This window comes from Vicugna pacos, chromosome 18, assembly GCF_048564905.1.
Source record: "Vicugna pacos chromosome 18, VicPac4, whole genome shotgun sequence".
NCBI classification, from domain to species: domain Eukaryota; kingdom Metazoa; phylum Chordata; class Mammalia; order Artiodactyla; family Camelidae; genus Vicugna; species Vicugna pacos.
In genome coordinates, this window is record NC_133004.1 from 39,864,507 (window position 1) to 39,885,430 (window position 20,924).

The window sequence follows — 20,924 nt, forward strand, 5'->3', positions numbered from 1 at the left end:
ACGTTCTCAGCCGTGTCAGGTGTGGAGAGCTGCTGGCCACCATGCCAAGTGGCACTGTGGCTGCCAAGCTGCCGGCCTGGCCTGGAGAGCCCCGCGGAGGCCCCGCAGAGGCTGCGTGCGCGTCTCGGGGCTGAGTGAGCCCATCTGCTGGCCATGGGGGGGGCGGTGGGCTCCCAGATAGCTTGACCGCCGCTCCCCGGGCCAGCTCGGAGCAGGAGAGTGGAGGGGGGCAGCTTCTTCCCCGGTGTGCGACCTCCATGCCAGCCCTCATACGGCGCCCAGACTGGCGCTCCGGTGCAAACCCGGCCAGACTGCCAGCCTGTTTTGCTGCACCTCAGTCGCCAAGGAGGTGCACAGGCCTGGTGGCCTGCCTCCCAAGAGCTGGTGGGGGGTCTCTACCCTGATGGGCTGGGCCTTAGGGCAGCCTGGCCCCCAATGGAGCCTGCAAGATGCTCTGCCCACAGAGGGCTCTGTTTGAGCTCCATCCAGGGAACGTCCTCTGGGTTGCTCCTGCAAGACTTGTGCAGAACCTGCCCGTACTGTGTCCCCAGCAACCTGGGAGGGGCAGCAGGGGCTGGAAAGAGGGTCTAGCAGGTTCTCAGGGGGCCGAGTGAGGAGTCTCTGGCCTTAGTCTTGTCCCATCTCACCCTGTGGGCCTCACCTTCCCAGAGGTGTCTGGGTCAGGACAGTCTCCTCTCAGTAGGCTGGCTGGGCTCACTGGGGAAATGGTCTAGTAAAGGAGAGATTTCCTACAAGGGGGCCTCTACCTTCGTGGGTAACTGTTACAAAACAGGATACTTGGGACCTTGTCTTGAGTGCCACTAGGCCATAGGCGGGATCTGTGTGTTTCTGCCACCCACCAGGACACCTGGCCGCCTCCCCCCAGAGCCCAGGCCCTTGGGGCAGAGAAAGCCCATGGGACCAGAACTCTGGGGGCCCCTCCAGGAGGATGTGCAGGCCTTCAAGCTGACCCTGTCCAGAGGGCTCTGCTGGCACTCGGCCACACACCAGCTGCCCCTTGCTGTTTCCAGAAAGGGAGCACCCTGCTAGGCAGGGGAGGCGGGCAGAGGCGCTCGGCTCTCTCGGGGGCCCACTTGGCGGGAGCCTCTGGGTGTGTCTGGGTCCGAAAGCCCTGCCTGTCCATTCCAGAGAAGTCCGCCCCCCTCACCTTGGAAGCCTGGTGACCAGTGATTAGGGAGAGGGGCTTCTGAGCGTCACCTCCCTCCACAACGTTCCATTGATAGCAGAGTGAGTGATTCATAGTTGGACTTGTTTATTCAGTTCAATCCAGGGCGACTGTTTTAAAAATCCATACACGGGACGGGGTGTGCATACCACACATTGCCTCCATGATGCCGTGCATGATGAATTGATCAGCACAAGACAGGGAACAGCTGCAGATGAGCCTGATCCACTCAGGCTCACACGGTGTTATCCTCAACAGACCTTCCTAGAAGACATTGAAATACATTCTGCCCTGGCCGCTTGTCTAAAATAGAAACCCTTGAGTTTTGAAACTTCTGGTCAGGTACTAAATGGAGACCGTGTTCCACTTTGGAAAGGGCCTCAGCGTATGTGCGGGCATTTGTGTTAGGAGCACCAGGAAGGCTCAGAGGAGAGTTGGGCAAGCCCGCGCTGGCTCCGACGTGGCCCATGGCGCCTCTCACCGTGGAGAGGCCACTGTACTTGGAACCCCCTTCGCAGTCAGGTTGAACCTCCAGAAACCAAGTCTCTAGCCTGTGATTTGCCCTCCTCCTCCCCAGACTGCCCTGCTGAGGTGTTGCCGCAGCTCTGAGTAGCAGCTTGTTCTCCAGCCCCAGAGGAAGCTCTGGGACCGCCCTGAGGTTGTGCCCCCTGGTCGCCAATCCCCAGGCCCACAGTCCGCTCTGTTCCCGCAGAAATTCTCTGCCCCATGCCTCTAGGAACTAGCAAGGCTGGGGCTGAGAGAGTACGCTAGATGAAAAGAATAAGAATGTTATTCTCCTAATCAGTGTCTGAAATGTGATATGTGGCATCTTTCCTACCCATGCGGCACTGGTAGTGGGCACCTAGTGTCTGACCCTGGACCGAGCTGGCCTCTAGCTCACCACTCCTTGGGTCTGGAACATGGGGCAGGGGCACCAGATGGCCTGGGAAAGTGGGCAGAAGTGGGCCCAACAAGGCCCCTCTCAAAAGGTTCAGGCCAGAGGAACGGCCTGCTGCCCCTCCCAGCTGTGGGGAGGAATCAGCCTGTCTTGTCCCTGCCAGGACACAAACTGGCTGTCTTGCAGTGATGCTGACATTCTTTTGCAAAGCAAACACATACTAAACCAGACGAGCCTTTTCAACAAGGCTTCGGGAGAGGAGAGACGTGCACTGGGGAGCAAGCAAGTCACGACAGACGTCTGCAGAGGATGCGAGGGACATGCCCTTTGGGAGACGCCCGGGCTCTTCTCCAGCCCTGCAGGACGTGATGTCTGGGCTGCTTGTAAATGCCATGACTTACACCGGTGATTCTCAGCATTTCAGAGTTATGTGTCAAAGTTAATGTTCCCAACAGTATGTCATGGTCCCAGAAACCCCAGCCAGGCCAGCCAGGATTTTTTGGCACAGACAATGTAGACCCTACAGAGACATTAGGCTGTGGATAGAAATGCCATCACAGCATTAAGTCCAATGACTGGAAACAAAAGGAAAGGCACCCTCCTCCAGTGGCTGCTGGCCAACGTGGTAAAATGTGGTTCCTAAAAGTAGCTCAGGGCGCGGCAAGCTCACACAAACTGAGCTGTAGTGTGTATGTGTTCCGCCCAAGAACATGGGCTCAGGTCTACCAGATGCCCTTCTTGAAAACACCAAAACCCAGGCTGCTTGTGGCTGCCTAACAGTGTCACGGGCCTGTGCACGCGGCCTGGGGCCCAGGAAGGGAGCACTGCGCAGGGCCTCACCTCCCCTGCCATTGTTCTGTGTCACTATGGGTGCGACCTGCATTCGGCCAGGGCTGGCCCCTGACACCACCACCCACTGACCAGGCCAGGCCATGGCCTTGTCTGGACAGGAGGTCCCCCAGGCTGCCCCCTCCCTGCTGCCTGGGACCACAGCATCAGGGAGATGGGCAGGCTCTGCAGCCTGAGGGAGTGCCCTGGCCTGCGGCTGCAGCCCAGAGGGGCAGCTGACTAGGCTCAGGGCATTCTGTTACCAAGAGGTGGAGGCCACTGGACTTTAGGCCCTTTCCTTGACCTGGTAGCCTTTCTAGGTCAGTGTGGCCAGGGCTCTAGGCTAGTTGGGGAGAGAGAACTTGAGCACAGTGTGCTTCAGAGCACTGCCTCAGTTAACAGCCACCTCAAGTAGGCGCCTCAGCCAGGATGCACGCCTCCGTGACCCTGCAGGCCTCCACCCTTGGATGTCTCCCCCAGGGCCTGCCAAGTCTGCCGCCGGCTGAGCACCCACCGCACCTGTGGGCCTGACCTGTGCCCTAGGCTCCTGCCTTCCCCCAACAAGCTAGGCTTCTTGGGGGCCGGGAGGGAAGCACCAGGCCAAGCTGTCATCCTGCGCCTTCTAATCACAGCAGGGTGGTGCCGTCAGACATGCCCCTGGCTGCCACAGCCCAGCTCAGGTGTCATGGGGCAATCCCTTCCCTGCACTCACAGCACTGCTCCAACTCTCCAGGCCTCTGCCAGCCTCCCTGGCTCAGTGGCCACTCACTCCAGGTCCCAGAGGTGACCGCCACTGACCACCTGGTGGTACTCGAAGCCTAGTCTCCTATCTTAGGAAGTCCCCAGGGCCAGAGACCTCTGAGCTCTTAGCAACAGGGTTGCTCATTTAGCTAAGGATTTCCACCTTCTGCAGGAAAATGATCTGGGTTTGACAGCATTAAGACAGAAGTTAACTTTGGTCTGGAACTGTCTGGCAGTGCCTAGGCAGCCTTGTCAGCAATCTGCATTTGTCTGCATTTCTGAAATTCCCCATCAGGCGGGCACTTTCTGGTCCCTCTGGATGCCGCACTGGCCCTGCCCAGGAGCGCGCACGTTCACACCACCTGCAGGCCACGCTCGTGCCCGTCCAGCTGCACCTTGAGCTTGTGCAGCTCCTCGATCTCGCGGTTGTGCCGTTCAGTTTTGTGGCGCACCAGCGAGCGGTAGAAATGGATGGTGAAGACCACGAAGATGAGACCCACAGGCACCATGATGATGGTGGAGACCAGGGCAGCCTGCCAGCCCGTGTGGCCGCCAGGGCCGGGCGGGGGGCCGGGCTGGTGCCGTGCATCCACTGGCAGAAACTTGATCCAGCAGAGCAGCACCACCTCGGCCAGGAAAAGCAGGATGCCTAGCACGGTGGAGAAGCCCCAGGCCAGCTCAATGTAGGGGTGCATGCGTTCGTGCGGTGACTCGCTGATAGAGTTGAGGTTGTGGATGTTGCTCACCGCCTCCACGTTGGGCAGGATGCACGTGCTGATGAGCAGGGCGAACAGGTGCACGGCCACCAGTACCGTGGTGCAGGCGCTGAAGGCGATAAGCAGTGGCCGCGGGTACTGGTACTGTGTCTCCAGCTGTACCTCCACCATGGCCACCTGCAAGGCAGAGGGATGCTGGGCGAGGGCATCCTCCTTACCATTCAAATTCTAAGGAGAAATCTAAAAAGTACAGAAGAGACTGAAGAAGCACTGGGTGGGGAATCACAGCCTGGGTACCGAGCTCTGGCCCTGGGCAGAGGCCACACTCCTCTGGGAACATGCGGCTCTGGTGTTGGTATCAGAGTCAGGCTGCAGTGGGGCTTAGCTGCAAAGCAACTGCTGTTTTTCAAAAAATAAAAACTGACCTTTCAAGAGGTTAAAAAAAAAAATGTAGTAACACAGGCTCCTCATAGTCCTCAGACTCAGAGCTGCGCACCCGCATGGCCTCACCCAGGCCACACACAGGGTGCCTCTCCCCAGAGACCAAAAGCTGGAGGGAGAAGCCAGGAAGGGGGCCGGGCTGGAAGAAGGGAGCTGAATCATCAGCGGCAGTCACAGGAGGCCAACAGGCAATGGGTAAGTCAAGAAACAGCAGTTCCAGAATATTATTAGAAATGTGGAGACGTAGGAGCTGCAGGTGGCTGCCCCCTGGGGGTGGGAATGCAGGATGCTGGGGTTCATTACAAGCCCCTGCAGTACTTAATTTTTAAACTGTGTGCGAGTATTAACTTTGATAAAATAAAAATGACTTTTAAATGAAAGGGAATAAAAGGCCCACAGAAGGACCAGAAGCCCCAGCTTACCTCTGAGGCAGGGAGTGTCTATAGACATTTAGGCCAGGACCTGCTCACCACAAGCCCTAAGGGGCTTTCCAAGTCCAGACTGGGAACCATGCCCCCACCATGCTTCCCTGGGTCACACCCAGTCCACTCGGGATGGCTCCCCTGTGGCCCACACCCTACCCCAGCTCTGTGGACCAGCCTGAGTGGAAGGTGTAGTCCAGGCTCACCAAGGACCTTCTCCCAGGCACCCAAAGGTCAGAAACCAGACCCATCAGGAAGGGGCAGCGGGGAGGCAGAAAGAAGCCAGAGGAAAGCTTTTCCACTCACTCTGTTTGTCTCCTAGATCTGAACAAGAAAGAAGATTTCATAACTTCTAGCAACGACTGCTTCTTAGAGTGAAAACCTCGTCCCTTCACCCCATCTTCAGTGGAGATGGAATGTCTGGTAGGTAAAAAGAAGCTATGGCATTCCTAGTGGACCACGGCTGAGCAGAAACTCAGCAGTGATCACTGCTCCAAAGAGAGCAGCCACAGTACTGAGTTGAGGGGTGGCCCTTTCTCAGTGACCCTGTGGGCTGGGTAGGCTCCTGGGACCACAAAGGATGTGACACAACAAAAAAGGATGTCGAAAACCTCAGGGGCACAGAGATAGGAAACAAAGATGATTAAGGCCTACAAGGAAAGCAGTTTTTGTTCCACTTCAAGAGGAGAAAAGGCCAAAAGGCCATTTTTCTGTGTGTTTATGCAAAGATTTTATGAGGGGGTCTCGGATCACTCTGAATATGAAGAAATAAGCTTTAAAAAAAGAAAAATAAATAAGCTTAAGGTCAGGCATAAGCATCTTTTGTTGGACAAAGGAACAGCTTTGCAATTCTAATTAGGGAATATATATTATAAAGAGGGGGCTCCCCCTGGAGAACGGCCCGTTTTCATTTTTCCACGTCCCTGCCCTTATTCCGTTGTGGTTTCCATAGCGGACGTTCTAACTGACGATCCACATTCGTCACTTCTTTCTCCCAGGGCGCTCTGCAGTCTGAATAATTATCTGATTTACTGGCGGGTCTGTTCATCTACTCAAGTGGGTGTGGCTGCTTTCCCCACCCCAGTCCGGCCCCTTGTTGTTTCCACTGCCTCCAGGTTTTCAGGCTGGAGCTCAGGCTGGATCTCGGATGCCCGTTAGGCTGTGGCAGCTCCCTGAGAGGGACCTTCTAGAAGAGGGGACAAGGGCAGTGTTTGGCTTCTGAAATGTACCCCCAACAGCTTAAGGAAGCTCTTGCTGGTACAGAGATTCCCCATAAACACTGAAGAAATGAATTACCACTCCCATCCCTGCCTCTCCATGGTCACTCTTCTCTTCTAAGAACACTTCATGCCCCTGAAGGCAGCCATTAAGCCTCAAACTACTCCAGAATTTACTCTTGGTTTTCTGACTTTAGTCACAAGGGCTTCTTTTCAAATTTTAATGAGGGGTTTTGTAGCCTTCAAACTGGGTGAGCATTTTGTTGGGAAAAACAGTGGATCCTCCCTAAATTTGGAAATCCAAATGTTTGGAAGACCAGGGTCTCAAAAGACAGCCGCAGACAGGAAGTGATCTCGGAGACCTGGGCCCCACACAGAAAGGAAGCCATCCTCCAGCACTAAGTCATGCAATACTTCTCAGAGTTAGTTTTCCAAAGTTAAAAAAATAATAATAAATACAGGCCAAAAAATGTACTGCAATACCTTAATTCTTCTGTGGAGGCGAAGATAAGATCTAATTTCAAAAGTGACGTCTAAACCTTTCACACATATTACTTAAAATTAAGCTTGAGAATATATTCTCTTTTTAATGTGATAGAAACCACAGGAGGAAAATCAAGCCAAAGTTATGCCATGTGATTGCACACTTTTGTAATTATGTTTTAAAAAACAAAATGCAGACCTAAATAAGCCTTTGCTTTATAGACCTAAACCCAAGTTGACTATCTGCTAAATTTGGTGACCTCTGCCCCGCCCTGTACGAAGTAACGCCCTGATTCATTTTTCAGAGGGTGACCAGTGTCATTGGTCGAGCAGGCCCTTGTCATGGGAGTGGCCACAGTGGCTCTCTCGGACAGCTTTTTATTTTCTGCATATCAATTTGACAACTGAGGCTCTGGGCTATGGAGAAACAGCAATTGTTTTCACATTAAAAAAAAATGACTTCCAGCCCAAAAGGACCTCTGAACATACAACAGAGAAAGAGGGGGTGGCCACAGTGCCACGTGTTCTCACTGTGACTCCCGATATCCCCACCCTGAAGGGATGTGGGTCTGCTGGCTTTGGAGTCAGCAGGAGAGGTGGCCCTTCAGGGCATGTGTTTTTTTTCCCCTAGAGACAGACTCTAGTCCTGGGGGATGACTCAGAAGGAAAGTACATCCAGGCAGCTGGAGTCAGGCCAGAGGCTCTGCTTCGTCACCCCAGAGACGACATTCAGGGAGCATCTGTGCCCCTGGCTGAGCTACACTGAGCAAACCCAATTAATCCCACAGTTCCTGCTCAAGTTTCCAAACTTTTGGGTGGTACCTGAGATGGGCAGATGTGGGTACTTACCCCGAGGAAACCCTGTACGCTGAAGCTATTTTAATTACTCCACGAACTTCCTCGCCTAGTAAATACTTTATGTGAGTGTGGGAGTGGGCTTTCTGAGGGCTGTGGGGCTTGGAGACTCCCCTGAATGCCCCAGGTAACCCCCTCAGTGGACAAAGTAGTCCCCTTGGAGGAGCTGCGACACTGGCAGTGACTTCCAAATGGTCTATCCTGGCTGCTAGCAGGGCCTGGAGGGAGTGATTTCCTCCCGGACGTATCACAGGACTTCAATTAGCAAGAGCCCGTTTTACAGCCGTGCTTCCCACCACGTGTTTGCACTCACCATGGCAAAGCCCGAGAGGAGGGCGGAGGTCCGGCTGGAGGCCTTCAGCTTGGCCCTGCTCAGGTAGAGCTTCCTCCAGGAAAGGGCCTGCACGGAGTGGTGGTTGGAGGTGACCAGTTCCAGGTAGCTGCGGCGGACCCAGTCCCGGTAATCCATGCCCTTGTGGCCGGGCTCAGGGCAGGCAGGAGTGGAGGGGTCCACAGGCACGTTGAGCTCGGCACTCATGGTGGGAGCCAGGCTGGCGGCAGGAGAGACATACTCAGGCATCCCAAAGGGTTCCCAGGGCCCAGAAAAGCCAGAATTCAAGTCTCTTTAACCTCCCCCAGGGTCCACTGTATACACCCTATGCAGGGGTCATGGAATCCAGGGATGGGTGAGTGTGGGGCCCTGGCCTCTGGAATGTGGGGACCACCTGCAGGAGAGAAGGGTCAGGAGTGCACCTCCAGGAACCACTGCAGCGTCCAGTGTTCCTCCACAAAGCTGGAATCCAGCCTTCCATCCCAAGCACAGACAGACTCCAACTGAGTGTGGCTCTGGGGTGAATGGAATTCCAACGTTAGCCAAAAGCACCTAAGGAATCCTCTGATGTGCACTTACCTTCAGGGAATAGGAAGCTGTAGCGTTTAAGAAAATTCTAGGACTGAAAGCTTCTAGATTTGACCCCGCTGTGTTATCCTGAGTATGACACCTGACCTTTTCAACCTGCTCACCTTCACATGGAGACATCCCCACCCTACAGGGTTCTTAAACCAAATAACCAACTGCAAAACTCAAAACTGCTTTCCAGCGTCCAGGTAGCTGGCATCAACATGAAATCATTTCCAAGCAGCTGCTAGTCTCTCAAATCCCACTTAGATTTTAATTAGTACGGTTCAGCCTGAAAAATACCTGGTTTATATAACTAAAGTCAGGCCATATCCAGGCTGCAATGGAAACCTTTAGCAAAGTGAAAAGCTAAATTGACCAACAGATATGAGCATGTGTTTTCAGAGAAATGAAGGCTGGAGACCCCTTGAGTTGTCCCAGGTAGATATCTAGTTTGCCAATAACACAGAATGAAGATCAGAAGGGCTGATCTGTTGAGATTTGTCAATTTAAGCCCAGATCTCCACTAATCCAAATAGGGGATTGGAGGTCTCATGTGGCCCAAGGAGCTGGCCGGTGCGGCAGCACGCAGGATCAGCTCTAATTAATCTGTGGGGCAGGCTTCAAGGGCACAAGCACCTCACATCTCACTTGGCATCAGATATTAACTTGTACATTCAGGCCCGCATAGGCCCGGTGAAAAGCCTACTTAAGGCTATTACAAACAGATCAGTGTTCCAAGGTCCCAGGGAGCATGGCTGGGGGTGGGTAGGCGGGGTAGGGGTGTTTCCCAGGGTCAGCGGCTGATAAAATGCCCCACACCTGATCCATCCATGCCAATTCCTCAAAGGATTCTCCAGGGAGGTCCTGGAGGCAGGGAAGGGCTCCCTCTTTTGGGGTGCCGCCTTCTTGGTTTTCCACCAGGCTTTGGAGGCACAGCTTTTACTGGCCAGCAGGGCCCTGGGGTACAGTTCTGTCCTGTTCCATTTCTGCCCAGGGATGCCAATTACAAGAGGGCTGACTTGGGAACCTTGATTACTCCTCCCTCACCCTTGTCTGCAGCCAGCAGTACTGCTTTCTAGCACTTCAATCATAGGAACGTCCCTTCCCTTGGGGAGAATTCAGAGAAATGTTCACTAACCAATCCACTGCTTAGCAACAAGTAATTTAGAATGGCATCATTTGGAAATGCATTTTTTCTCTTCCTTCCCAAACATAACAGAAGTGAGCCCACAGGTATGATGAAGACACGGTACAGCGTGTGGAGAGGTGAAAGGCACAACCTTTGCCCCCTCAGAGGATCTGTCTCCCCATCCTGCATCCAATAGCTGCTTACTGGGCCCTAAGGTAAGACTGCATTTGGTACCTAAGTATCAAAGAGGAAAGGTGAGAATCCCGTGAGTTCCTTTAAGAAACTCACTGTCCAGTGGGGGAGTGAGATGAGGGGGTGGTTCTCATCCAATACACTAAATGCTGCTTTAGTGGAGGGAGTGTGAGGGTTGAAGGAGTAAGGGAGGGGCTGGCTGCCTCTACTCCGAGGGAGCCAGGATAGGGACAAGGACATGGGTAGTGAAGGTGGCACTGGCAAAGAGGAACCCTCCCTCAAAGACAAGATGCTGCCCACATGGGAGGGTTCTGAGAGGCAGGGGGACACGGCAGGAAAGTGGCTGCAGCAGGGGTTCAGGGAAATGGGGGGTGGAAGGTAAGATGCAGGGAGTATGTGGAGCCCAGGCAGAGTGATTGTGTTGGACTTGGATCTGGTGGTGCCCGGGGCTTGTAACTCAGGGAGCAATCTGGGGTCAGTCTGGTCTGTGTGCCCACTGAAATGGTTGGCTGACTGGGAAGGACAGGAGGGCCTGGCGGCCTCTGAAGGGAAGCACGTGGATAATCAGTGAGCATGGGCTGAGCTCAAGTTGGAGAGCACAGATGGAGAGTGTGATGGGCAGTGAGGGCTGATGGTGCCGTCTGGGTCATGGTGGCCTCTGAGCAGTGGCTGGGGCAGCCTCAGCTCTGCAGATGTCCTCAGAGTGGCAGGGATTGGGAAGGAAGGGCTGGCTGTCTGCTTGCAGCCTGGGTCTTGAGGTCAGCCTATGCGTCCTGAAGACGGAAAAGCCGCTTCCTGCAAAGGGAGCAGCCCAGACAGGATTCAGATCCATCCTCACCCTCCCAGCACCCGCGTCCTACCTTGGGCCAGGCCTCCTCCCCGTGCCGCAGGGAGAGGCAGAGTCTGGTACTCACACTCCACGGCTGGGCTCAGGCAGGGGGTGGGGCGGGACAAGATGGAGCCCGACATCTCTGTCAGGTGGCAGAGGCTCCGAAGGATGCGCTTGTGGGGGGTTTTGGTTTTGTTTTTATATGCGGGGCAGTCAGAGAAGAGACCTTGTAGAATAGCGTTGACGCTCTCTAACGATTAGCTACTCTCCTTGGCAGGGTTGCTGAAAGCATTTCCAGGGGGTAGGTTTTGGGGTTTGCCTGTCTTAACTTCCTTTAAACATCTGGGGCACGAGCAATGGCGAGTGCCACGCAAAAACGGCCGTTTCTGACTCTCTTTGTCTCACCGTGCGGGGCAGGGGCCCAGCAGCACCCCCTCCCCGAGATCTCCCGGAGGAGTCCACCTGCATCCCTGTGCCTTCCCCTCGGGAAGCCCCAGCAGCCGCAGGACCCACACTCGGCCATTGCCCCCGATCTCCGAGTCGTCTCGGCGCCGCACCCGCCCGGGGATCCCGCCGGGCCGGGGTTACCTGGTTGCCTCCCAACTCGGCAGCCGTCGCGTCCCAAGCCTGCCCAGGAGGAAGCCCATTCCCTCCCTCGTCGAGTCTCCCTGGTGAAATTCCGGTCCACTCTCGCCGGGGCGGGGATCCCACTGCCCCCGCCAGACCCCCCACGGCGAGCACTCACCGAGCTGCGCTGCCCGCCCGGCCTGGCTCCAGTTCCGGCTCGGGCTCGCGGCAGGCGGCGCTGGCGTGGCCGTATGGCCCTGTGGCCCCGTGGCCCCGTGGCCCGGCTGGGGAGCCGAGCACGGCCCCCTCCCTCCTTCCGCCCGTCCCGCGGGGTCCCCCCAACCCCGCCCCCGCCGGCTGCCCCGCCCCCGCCGGCCCACCGCTGCCGCTGCCCGGGCAACGGCGCGCTGCAGTCACGTGACCTGTCTGCGGGGGTGGGTGGGGGCCACGGGCCACGTGACCAGGTGGCTCGGAGGGGCGGGGCTCAAGGCCCCTCTGGAGGGGGAGCCCAGGGGTCTCTGCGGTGTGGATGCAGCTCCCACCAGGACCACCCCGGGCTGGGATGTGAATACCCGCCAACGATGCTCATCTCTTCTGTTTCTCGGTGCGCCGCGGGTAGCAATGAGCAGCGATCGGCGCCGCAGCGGCGAGGAGAGGCGGAAGCCTGGGCATCCCTCGCTGTCTCGTCACACGGGCGCCGGCGCGACAGAACAGGGAGGCTGTGCTTTCTCTGCCCCCTGGGTCTGGCCAGCACGTTCAGGGCAGGGTGAGCCCTACTCTGCCAGAGGTGTGCAGATCTGAGTGCAGAATGGGAGCACGGGGTTCCCAGGGTGAACTCAGGAGGATGCCCAGGACTGGTCACTGACTGTGGAGGGGTGGGATCCTGTTATCAGACTCAGGGCGGGCAGTGGGTGATGTGGGGAGAAAGGGGTGTAGGGGAGGCTCTCTTTGGGAAGGGTTCGGGCGGCGACGCCCGAGTTTGCCAGGTGCACAGTGGCACTAGTCAGAGCGTTCACTGGAGCTGGTCTCCCAGACTGCACCCCCACCCACAGGCCCAGCGAGACCTGCAGGGTCCTAACCCGGCTGCGGCAAGCTTGGCGTACCGAGGGCGGTGGGGGAGAGTGTTTCTGCCGTACCTCCGGCTCCTTCCATTCGCAGGGAACCTCTCCCCGGCAACGGTGAACTCTCCGATCTTACAACCCAGACATTCAGACAGGACGTTCTTTTCAGGAAGTGCACATGAATTAATTCAGTAAGAGGCGAGATGGGTTCATTGTCAACCTGCCCATGCCAGACGGCCCCTCAGAGTCCTTCCTGCGTGCCCTACATAGGATTTTTCCATCTGTTATAACAGCATTGGACCGTGACACATTTATCCAAACGAAAGAAAAAAAGAAAAATTCCACTTGTGTCAGCCAATCCAAGTTTTCTGACATTGGAAGAGTAAATGTTAGCAGATGTCAGGCCAAACCCATTTATACTTAAAGACGCATTTTCGGGGCCAGTGCTGAGAGCTGGAATGGTACCTTTTAATCCAGTAGGACACTTAAGAGCAGACTAAGCCAGTTTCCCCCTGGTAACTGCCCTAACAAAGGGCAGAAGAAACTCCTGGGGTCTGATTACCTCCCCTTCCCCCACCATGGCTACAGGAAAGGGATCGTTGAATTTCAGGGAGCAAAGTCCTCAAAAAAAAACAATCTCAGTGTGGCTTCCACACCTCCAGCTGTTCTTAAAATGGACTAGAAAACAGAAAGAAAATACTTTGTAAACTGCAGTCGTTGCATCATCGATGAACGTTCTTTCAGCAACAGTCATTTGCTTGAGTTCTCACCCTTGGGGTGAGATGGGACTGCCCATCCTTTAGAAAGCTTCCTACACCAGTTGGCCATGCCTCCACCCCCAACACATTTATCCAGCATGTCTGGGCAGAAGAGAAACGAAACGTTAAGTCATAATTACCAGTGCTTTGCAAAGCTAGTTTCTTAACCAAACCCAGAAAATGACTTTCCCCACCCTGTAAGATTACACAGGGTGACGCCACCATGTTGGAAGGAGAGAGATTTAATGATCACAACATTAAGAGTTGCGGTGGGGTTGGCCCCCTCAGGTGCCCAGGTCGTTGAGTGGGAGTTACACCGAGGAGAAGGTTCAGGTGAAGGTCCACAAGTTCCAGCCGCTCAGCTGAGATGTCTGGGCTCTAGTTTATGCTGTCATTTCCCTGCCTGCTTGTCTGGGCGAGTCATTTTCCTATCCCAAGGCCCTGACTACCCCACATTTGATAAAGACCAGTTCCGTGAGGCATATCTCAGGGGTCACCCACCTCCCAGTCTCCTTGTCACTGTGTGCACCTTCATTCAGGGAAGACCGTGGTCCTCACTTTCCTCTCTACCCCAGGTCCTATCCAGAGGATTAGATGCATCAGTCCTGTCCCCTTGGCTGGTCACCCCTCTGGCTTAGCCCTTAGGATCACCCTCTGTGGAATCTTAAATTCAAATATCCCATTTCTGACCCTTTCTTCCTCACTCAGTTACCAACCCCCACCTCTTCCTCGACCCCGCAGAGACCCACTTTTCTCCTTCTCAGCCTCCTTTCTGCTTCAGCCTCCTTCCACTTCCAACCTCTCCTGCTCCACCACTCCCCACTTCACGGCACACCTCTCAGGAGAGCTGTCATCACTTCCTCCACTTCCTCTCAGCCATCTGCAGTCTACTGACCTTGTGCTGCCAAAGTCAGCTGCCCTGTCTGTTACTGGGCACCCCTTCCATCTGGAAAACCACTTCTCCTGGGATCCCATCAGACTTTTCACCCTGGGAAGCTTCCTCTGCTGTCTGTCCCCCTCTCTCTACACTTGTCCCTGACTGGCCTCACCCACTCCCTCTTTCCCTAAAGACTCCCAAATCATCACCTACAGCCCCGATCTCTTCCCAGCCTAGCAGGGCTCACTCCACGAGGATCACCTGTCCCAGGGAGGGTCCCACCACCCACCCAGCTGGTGAATCTCTAGATCTGGTGTCATTCCTGACTCCCCATCTCCCCTTCAAGTCCTGTGAGTCCTCCCACCTAAAGAGATCTCCCCCTCTCTCCTTCTCCTTACTGGTCTCTGAATTCAGGCCATGTCATCTCTGGTCTGGGTTACTGAGCTGCCCTCCCCTCACCCCAGAGGCCTGGGCCCCCTGCCTGCGCCGCACCTGGTGCTACACTGCTCTGACCTTTTTCTTGCCTGTGTCCCTGATCGCATCTGGAGCTCCTTGAAGGCGAGGACTGTGTTGTCTAACAAAGCACACTTAGGAACCCATTGGATTTAGCACTTAGTCCTGTAAAGATTTGTTACATTCTCGGGAATAAAAAAAACGAAAACTGCCTCAGGACTGGCCCCACGCTGATTTCTCAGAGTGGTCACCTTACTGAACTATGTTAATATATGGTGACTGTAGCTTGAGTCAGTCAAGTAAGTCAAACAGTCAACATCAATTAACTTCCAAAGGGGAGAAGGAGAAAACAGGGCTGTTTCCTATGATGATGGCAAAGGAACCGGTTTCCACACAGCTCTCCTTCCATGCAGCCCGCAAAGCAGATTTAGTTATGTTCCTGTTTCCAAAAGTCAATAGAACATCACACTTCTAACTCAGTTTAATAATTTTTTCTCCAAAAGATAAATGGTGAAAATAGAGGATTTAAAATGATGTTACTTTATATGCTCCAAACCAGTGTTTCACAAGGTTTGGGTAACAGGTATCCAGGGTAGTTTTCTGGGGTACCTGCTTAGAATGCGTATTCAGGGCCTGATCCCTGAAGAATCAGTGGCTGGGGGCGTGGCCGGGGTCTGGATTTTTCGAACGGGTTCCTCCCCTGCTGTGGTACTGTGCGCAGCAAGACAGCAAACTCCAGACTCTACCCTTGGGTTCTTCCTGCTGTAGGAGCAGTTTTTCAGGTGTGAGCAACTTACCTGCTTGCTTTCAGTCACTGAGATTTGCTCAGCCACCTAAGTGACATTTATTGGGCACCTATTACATCCCAAGCACTGTGCTGGCACGAGGGTTCAGCAGGGAACAGGACAAGCATGTCCTCACTGTCATGGAGGTCCAGGGGCATGGGGGCTGCTGGTGTGGCAGGGCGCAGGTAGGTGACCAAGGGATGGAGCTGTGGAAGAAATGAGAGGATGGAGGGGGTGGGTGGGTGGAAAGCTGAGGCCGAAGGGAGAGGCAGAGCCAGGGCGCAGTTCCTGAGGCAGGAACTGCCCTGGGGCGGGGCCATCAGGAGCAAGAGTGAGGGAGGGTGGGCACAGAGAGACGGAGACAGAGGCTGGATAGGCCTTCTGCTCTTATTCTAAGTGTGAGGGAAGCCATCTGGGACTTAACGCAGAGAGGTGGCAAGATCTGGTTTCTGCTTTTAAAAGATCATCCTGGCTGCTGTGTGAACAGATTTGGGGGTCTGGGTGTTGTTGCACTCAAGTCCTTGTGCCTGACACACAATGAGGCTAAACTGAAACATCAGAGTTTGGAGCAGAGAAAGGTTTATTCGTCCAGGAGGTGCCAACCCGGAAGATGAGAGATGTAGATCTGTCTCACATCCATCTTGCTGGCTGGCAGGGCACAAGGGTTTTAAAGGCAAAAACAAAACAAAACAAACAAACAAACAAAAAACAACGTAAAGAGGAGGAGGTCTTTCCGATTTCAGCTTCCCCATAAGGCCTCAGCTGCAGACTTCTCGGTACCCACACCATCTTGTGGCGCGATGTGTCTTGGTGATTGTGTTGGATCTATGTTCCTGCAAAGCAGACTAGTAAATCATGGTCTTGCGATACCTTAACTTCTTTCTGGGAGAGAGTGAAAGTAAATGGTTGAAGCATTTTATTATTTACTCAGAGCCGATGTGACTGGTTAAGGATTTTAATTCCCCGTTAGCCCTCCTGTTTTCCTTAGGATACTTTGGGCTGGCTGTTTCCTTCGTCTTTGCCTTCTCTCCCTTCCCTAATTAGTAACTGCTTGAATCTGCTCTTTGAAACTCCGGGAAGGTCTAGGATATTAATGCCTTTTTCTACAAACAAGAAACAAGGGACGTGGAAAGGCTTTTGTACCCAGAAGGGCCCCATTAGGGTCCTGCTCGCTTTCAATCCCCCACTTTCGTTGCTGCTCCTCAGTCTTGAGGCTGGACAAGAAAGGGTAGGAAGTTTTGGACAGAGAGGTTAATCATAAACTCAGCAGACAAACTTGGTTTCAGGGTGACTCAGTTGCAGGGAGCATGAATAGAAAGAGGCCACAGCATCCATCCAAGCTAGAGTTGCTGGTGGTGTGGACCAGGGTGAACGAAGCAGAGGCCATGACCAAGAACAGGTCTAGTGAGATGGATGGATGTGGGAGGGGCTGAGAAAAACAGGAACCAAGGATGAGCCTGACTCTTTGGTTAGAACCTCAAGCAACTGTGTGGATGTGGTGCAATTTACCAAGCTGGGAAGATAGAGGAGGCACGTGCTTAGGGGGCGAAAATCAAGTTTTTCTTATATTAAGCTCGAGGTGCCCATTGGACAGCCAAGGGGAGACATCTGGGTGGATGCGAGTCTGGGGCTCCAAAGGGAAGTTGAAACCACAGACTTAGAAGACACCAGTGAGGCTGGTGTTCAGAGCCACAGATTAATCTCCTGGGACCTGAGGATTGCCAGGAGAAGACCGTGCTCTGGGTCACCCCAATATTTAGAGTTTGTGCAGACGGGAAGCAAGCAAGGGAAAGGCAGAAAGCCAGCCAGAAGGCGGTGCCATCAGGAATGCTAGCAGAAGCGTGAAAAGCTGAAGAGAAGGCCACCAACGGGCTGGATTTGGCGAGACTAGGAGGATTTCAGGGGCTTGACGGGGATGAAATCTTTGAGAGGGATGAGAGGCAAGAGGTGGCAGCAAACAGAAAACTTGGAGTCTGGCTGAGAAGGGGAGGAGATGCATGTGGGGGGCGGCAGGGGAGGGGCAGTTACAGGAGCACACGGAACAAGGGCTTCTGTTCTGCTGCTTCACCATGGGAGAGCTGGGCTGCTGGCTACTGGGAAGGGGCCAGGAGACCGGGATGGGGCGTGTTCTGCACTGTAGGAGCGGAGGGCAGGGTGCACTGGCTCCGTCGCTGTGGGCGGGGGATGAAGTGATGGGGACTTGAGGGGTTGGCCTGAGGCTTCTGCTTTCTCCACAGTTCCCCAGTGGGGGTTGGGGGGGAGGTCTGGGAGGGAGGACACGGAAAAGTGCCTTTTAGAAAGCGGGAGAGTGAATATACTAGGAGAGGATGAGGTCTAAGGAGAGGTGGGGAGCGCTGGGTTTCCGGGTGGCCTCCGTGCTCCTACATTCACTGGGGACTGCTCAGTCCAGCGGCCCGGTTCTCCAGTGAGATACAGGACTGTTAGCACCGGGGTGTACAGCACTAATGCACAAGTCCTTGCTTTAGGAGGCATCTATCTCTAATTGTAGGGCTGCTAACGCACATTCACTCACTCTCCAAACACACACACTTAAATCTCATTATTCGAGGTAGTTGTGTTCTATAAAGTCACCAAAAACACTGAATTAGCGAATTCTGAACCATTCCTGCTCAGGGGAATATGGGGTTAGGGTTCTGTGACCCTTTGGTCGCATCAACCCATCAACACACAGCATTGTTGTATGTATTTCTGTTTAAAGACAATCTCATTAATCTGTTATACTGAGATTACTGAGACTCATTCATATGTAACAGTGATTTATTAACGCTGAACTCACAGCCTGAGAGAAGCTGCCCTAAGACACACCCCAGCTTCCCTGAGCTTAGGAACACCGGGTGGCACCTAAACATGGTGCTCTGGGGCCATTTTAAATGGCAAAATCAAGAAAAAGCACAAAAATGCAAAACTCTGCCATTAAATAGATAAATTTGAGCTGAAGCAGGAAGGCAGAGTGTTGCCTTGTTTGGCCTCAGTTGGGAAGGCGTGCATCAGGCAACTCAAATTTTCACCGCTCTGCACATGTCTGCAGAGGGCTGCAAAAGCACATGAGTACTGATTTTGGGGCGGTTACTGATAAAACAGTGAATGGGCCAATTCACAAAAATAGAGCCTGTGGACCACAAGGAGCGACTGTATTTAAAACTACATATTATAACACTATTATATTGTTATGCATACACACACATGCACCACTTCCACTCGGGGGGGGGGCTCATTAAAGGAGCAGCCTTCAGCCTTGGCACTCTGCCTGTCAGGTTTGGGCTCTGTGCAGCCCCTCCCCAAAGCGGCACAGCACAGTGGGCCGGGGCCAGGAGGACGGATGCTGGAGTCACGCTGCCCAGGTTCACGTGCCAGCTCCACCACCACCTTGCTGGGTGACTTAGTCAGATCCGCTTCACCTGACTTCACGAATCAAGTCGTTCATTTAAAGACCTGCACGTCCCCCAAACGCACGGAGCCTAACAATAAGATGTTTGCCCGAGTTGTTCTCCAGGAACTTAGGGTCAGCTGGTCTGGTTTGAGCTGAGCTGGTTAAGGCTGGATAGCACCACTGACCCTCCACATGGGCCTGCGTGTGTGTCTACTTGGTGACCTTTTCACGTCAAACGACCACCCTCAGATCATGCTGAGCGCCTACATTTTTTAACGTGCAGAAGCCTGTAGCTGAGTTACACCTGTGCACAATGACCATGACCCCACCTTTTCTCAATCTTCCCCGCTTTCCCCATGCCTCACACCACCCTGCTGCTTTATTCGTTAGCCCATAAATATCATGAGCTTTTTGCCTTCAGGGAGGCAGATCTGAGATCTGTTTTTGTCTTCTCGCTTGGCTGCCTTGGGAGCAGACTCTCTGAGGCAAACCTCGGCATCTCAGCATTTTGGCCTGCTGCGTGTTGGGCAAGGGAACTAGGTTCGGTGAGAAATGTGGTGGGCCAGCCAGAGGGTAAGATGGACCTTTTGCCTGTGGCTTGTCGGCCCCTTGCTGGTATCATGAGTCTTGTGAATTGGAGCCGCTGCCTCGTTGGTTTATGCCGCCGGGGCTGTGCCCCACCTGGGTTTCCTCGGTGAGACGCGGGGACCTTCTGTGCTTAGTTTTGTTTCGTAGCAAAGAAACGGTTTGGGGGCTCTGGGTTTGGAGGACGTCTTTTGTGCCTAGATTGTTTGGCATTCCTGTCCAGATCGTGGGTCGGGGCCTATCTGGCAGGCAGGATTCTGGTAGAAAATATAAAAGGTTTCAGTTGCTGACATATCCCATTCCTGGTCTGGAGGCCCAGGGCTCTGCTGTTAGATCCTGTGTGTTTTTGGTCTTTGTGTCTTTTTGCCACGATATCCTTTAGAGTCTGGAGCAAAAGAGCCTGAAAATGGATCTTTCAGTTACAATTTTGCAACTAGACTTTGTTAAGTGGGAAGAAAAATGGGATGAAATGCCTTACGTACAGCCCTTTATGTTACTGCATCAGGATAAACCTGTGCAAAGATGTAAGGTTATGGCCCAGTGGGAAGGGAAGGCAAAGAAACCCGTCTTGCTTGATTCTTATGAAAAGGAGGGCAACTTGCTGGTGCTTCAGCTGAACCCTCCAACCACCCGTCCTCCACCCCCACGTGATGGTGCTGCTGTTGCTTCATTGCTGGCTCCTGGGCCACAGCCTCAGGCTTGGAGGCCCTCCAGTCTCTGAAGATGGAGGAGGAGTGATGCCTCCTCTTCTGGTACCCACCAGGACACTAGATTTGGCCAGAGAGCCACCCAAACTCAGGCTGGGCAATAACCATTCAGGCAAGTGCCCAATGGGGAGTGAGCGCTGAGACTGGGCAGCCAGTGGGATGGATCTGGGTCCACTCTCCCTTTTCAACTTGGGATTTATTTAGTTGGAACAATATGCCAACTTACAGAGAAGACCCAAAGAAAATGGAAATTTTTTTTTTCTTTTTGGACAACCCACAGCTAACCTGGGCAGATGTTCAAAATTGATTAAACAGCGTCCTCACGTCAGAAGAATGTTGAGTGGTGCTGGATAAACCTCCGGAGGAGGCACATGGGCTTCACACAGAAACCCCTGGCCACCCAGTACAGGCTGCTGCAAGCATGGTTGTACCAACGGTGGGTCCTGATTGGGACAGGAATGCTGGAGGTGGGCTAAAACTTGAGCATTATGGGGACTGCATTTTTGCAGGCTTGGGAAGAGGGGTGACAAAACAAAAATGCTTCAATAAAGAACAGGAGATAAAACAAACCAAATAAGGGTCCTTCAGAATTTCTACAAAGGGCCATTTAAAGCCTGGAGGCAACATACAGAGACTCTGAGGCGCCAGAGAATTTAAAGATGGTTAACATGAACTTCATTGATCAGGGCGCCCCCGATATGCCAAAGAAGCTGCAAAAGGTGGAAGGGACTTTAGGGATGCCCATGTTTCAACTTGCTGAAAGTGTCTACATTTTCAAACGGCGAGGACCAGTTCAGGAGAAAAGGGAGCAATAGAGAATAACACAGCAGACCACTCCGCTGGCGGCTGCCGTAACACAGGGAAGGGCAGGACCAGATGGAGGACCCGCCACGAGGGACTCG

General features: G+C 53.8%; 1 protein-coding gene and 1 long non-coding RNA gene across 4 annotated transcripts; one reads left to right on the forward strand and one right to left on the reverse strand.

The window, feature by feature from the left end:
- Positions 1-1,256: 1,256 nt before the first annotated feature.
- Positions 1,257-11,749, reverse strand: ORAI2 (ORAI calcium release-activated calcium modulator 2). Of its 2 annotated transcripts, none has more exons than XM_072943145.1 (3): positions 11,584-11,749; positions 8,101-8,338; positions 1,257-4,546 (listed from the first exon to the last, which is right to left on the reverse strand). In XM_072943145.1, exons 2-3 carry the CDS (start codon positions 8,323-8,325, stop codon positions 4,007-4,009), a joined length of 765 nt encoding a protein of 254 aa, XP_072799246.1. In that variant the 5' UTR covers positions 8,326-8,338; positions 11,584-11,749; the 3' UTR covers positions 1,257-4,006. The 2 variants fall into 2 exon arrangements, with proteins under 2 accessions (XP_072799246.1, XP_006201464.2); XM_006201402.4 differs by lacking the exon at positions 11,584-11,749 and adding an exon at positions 11,427-11,566.
- On the forward strand, positions 4,548-20,682 carry LOC140687137 (uncharacterized). 2 transcript variants are annotated; one of them, XR_012061270.1, is made up of 4 exons: positions 4,548-5,005; positions 5,555-5,655; positions 9,908-10,032; positions 20,303-20,682. It is a non-coding gene; the product is annotated as an uncharacterized lncRNA (long non-coding RNA). The 2 variants fall into 2 exon arrangements; XR_012061269.1 differs by lacking the exon at positions 4,548-5,005 and having other exon boundaries at positions 5,360-5,655.
- The last annotated feature ends 242 nt before the right edge of the window (positions 20,683-20,924 follow it).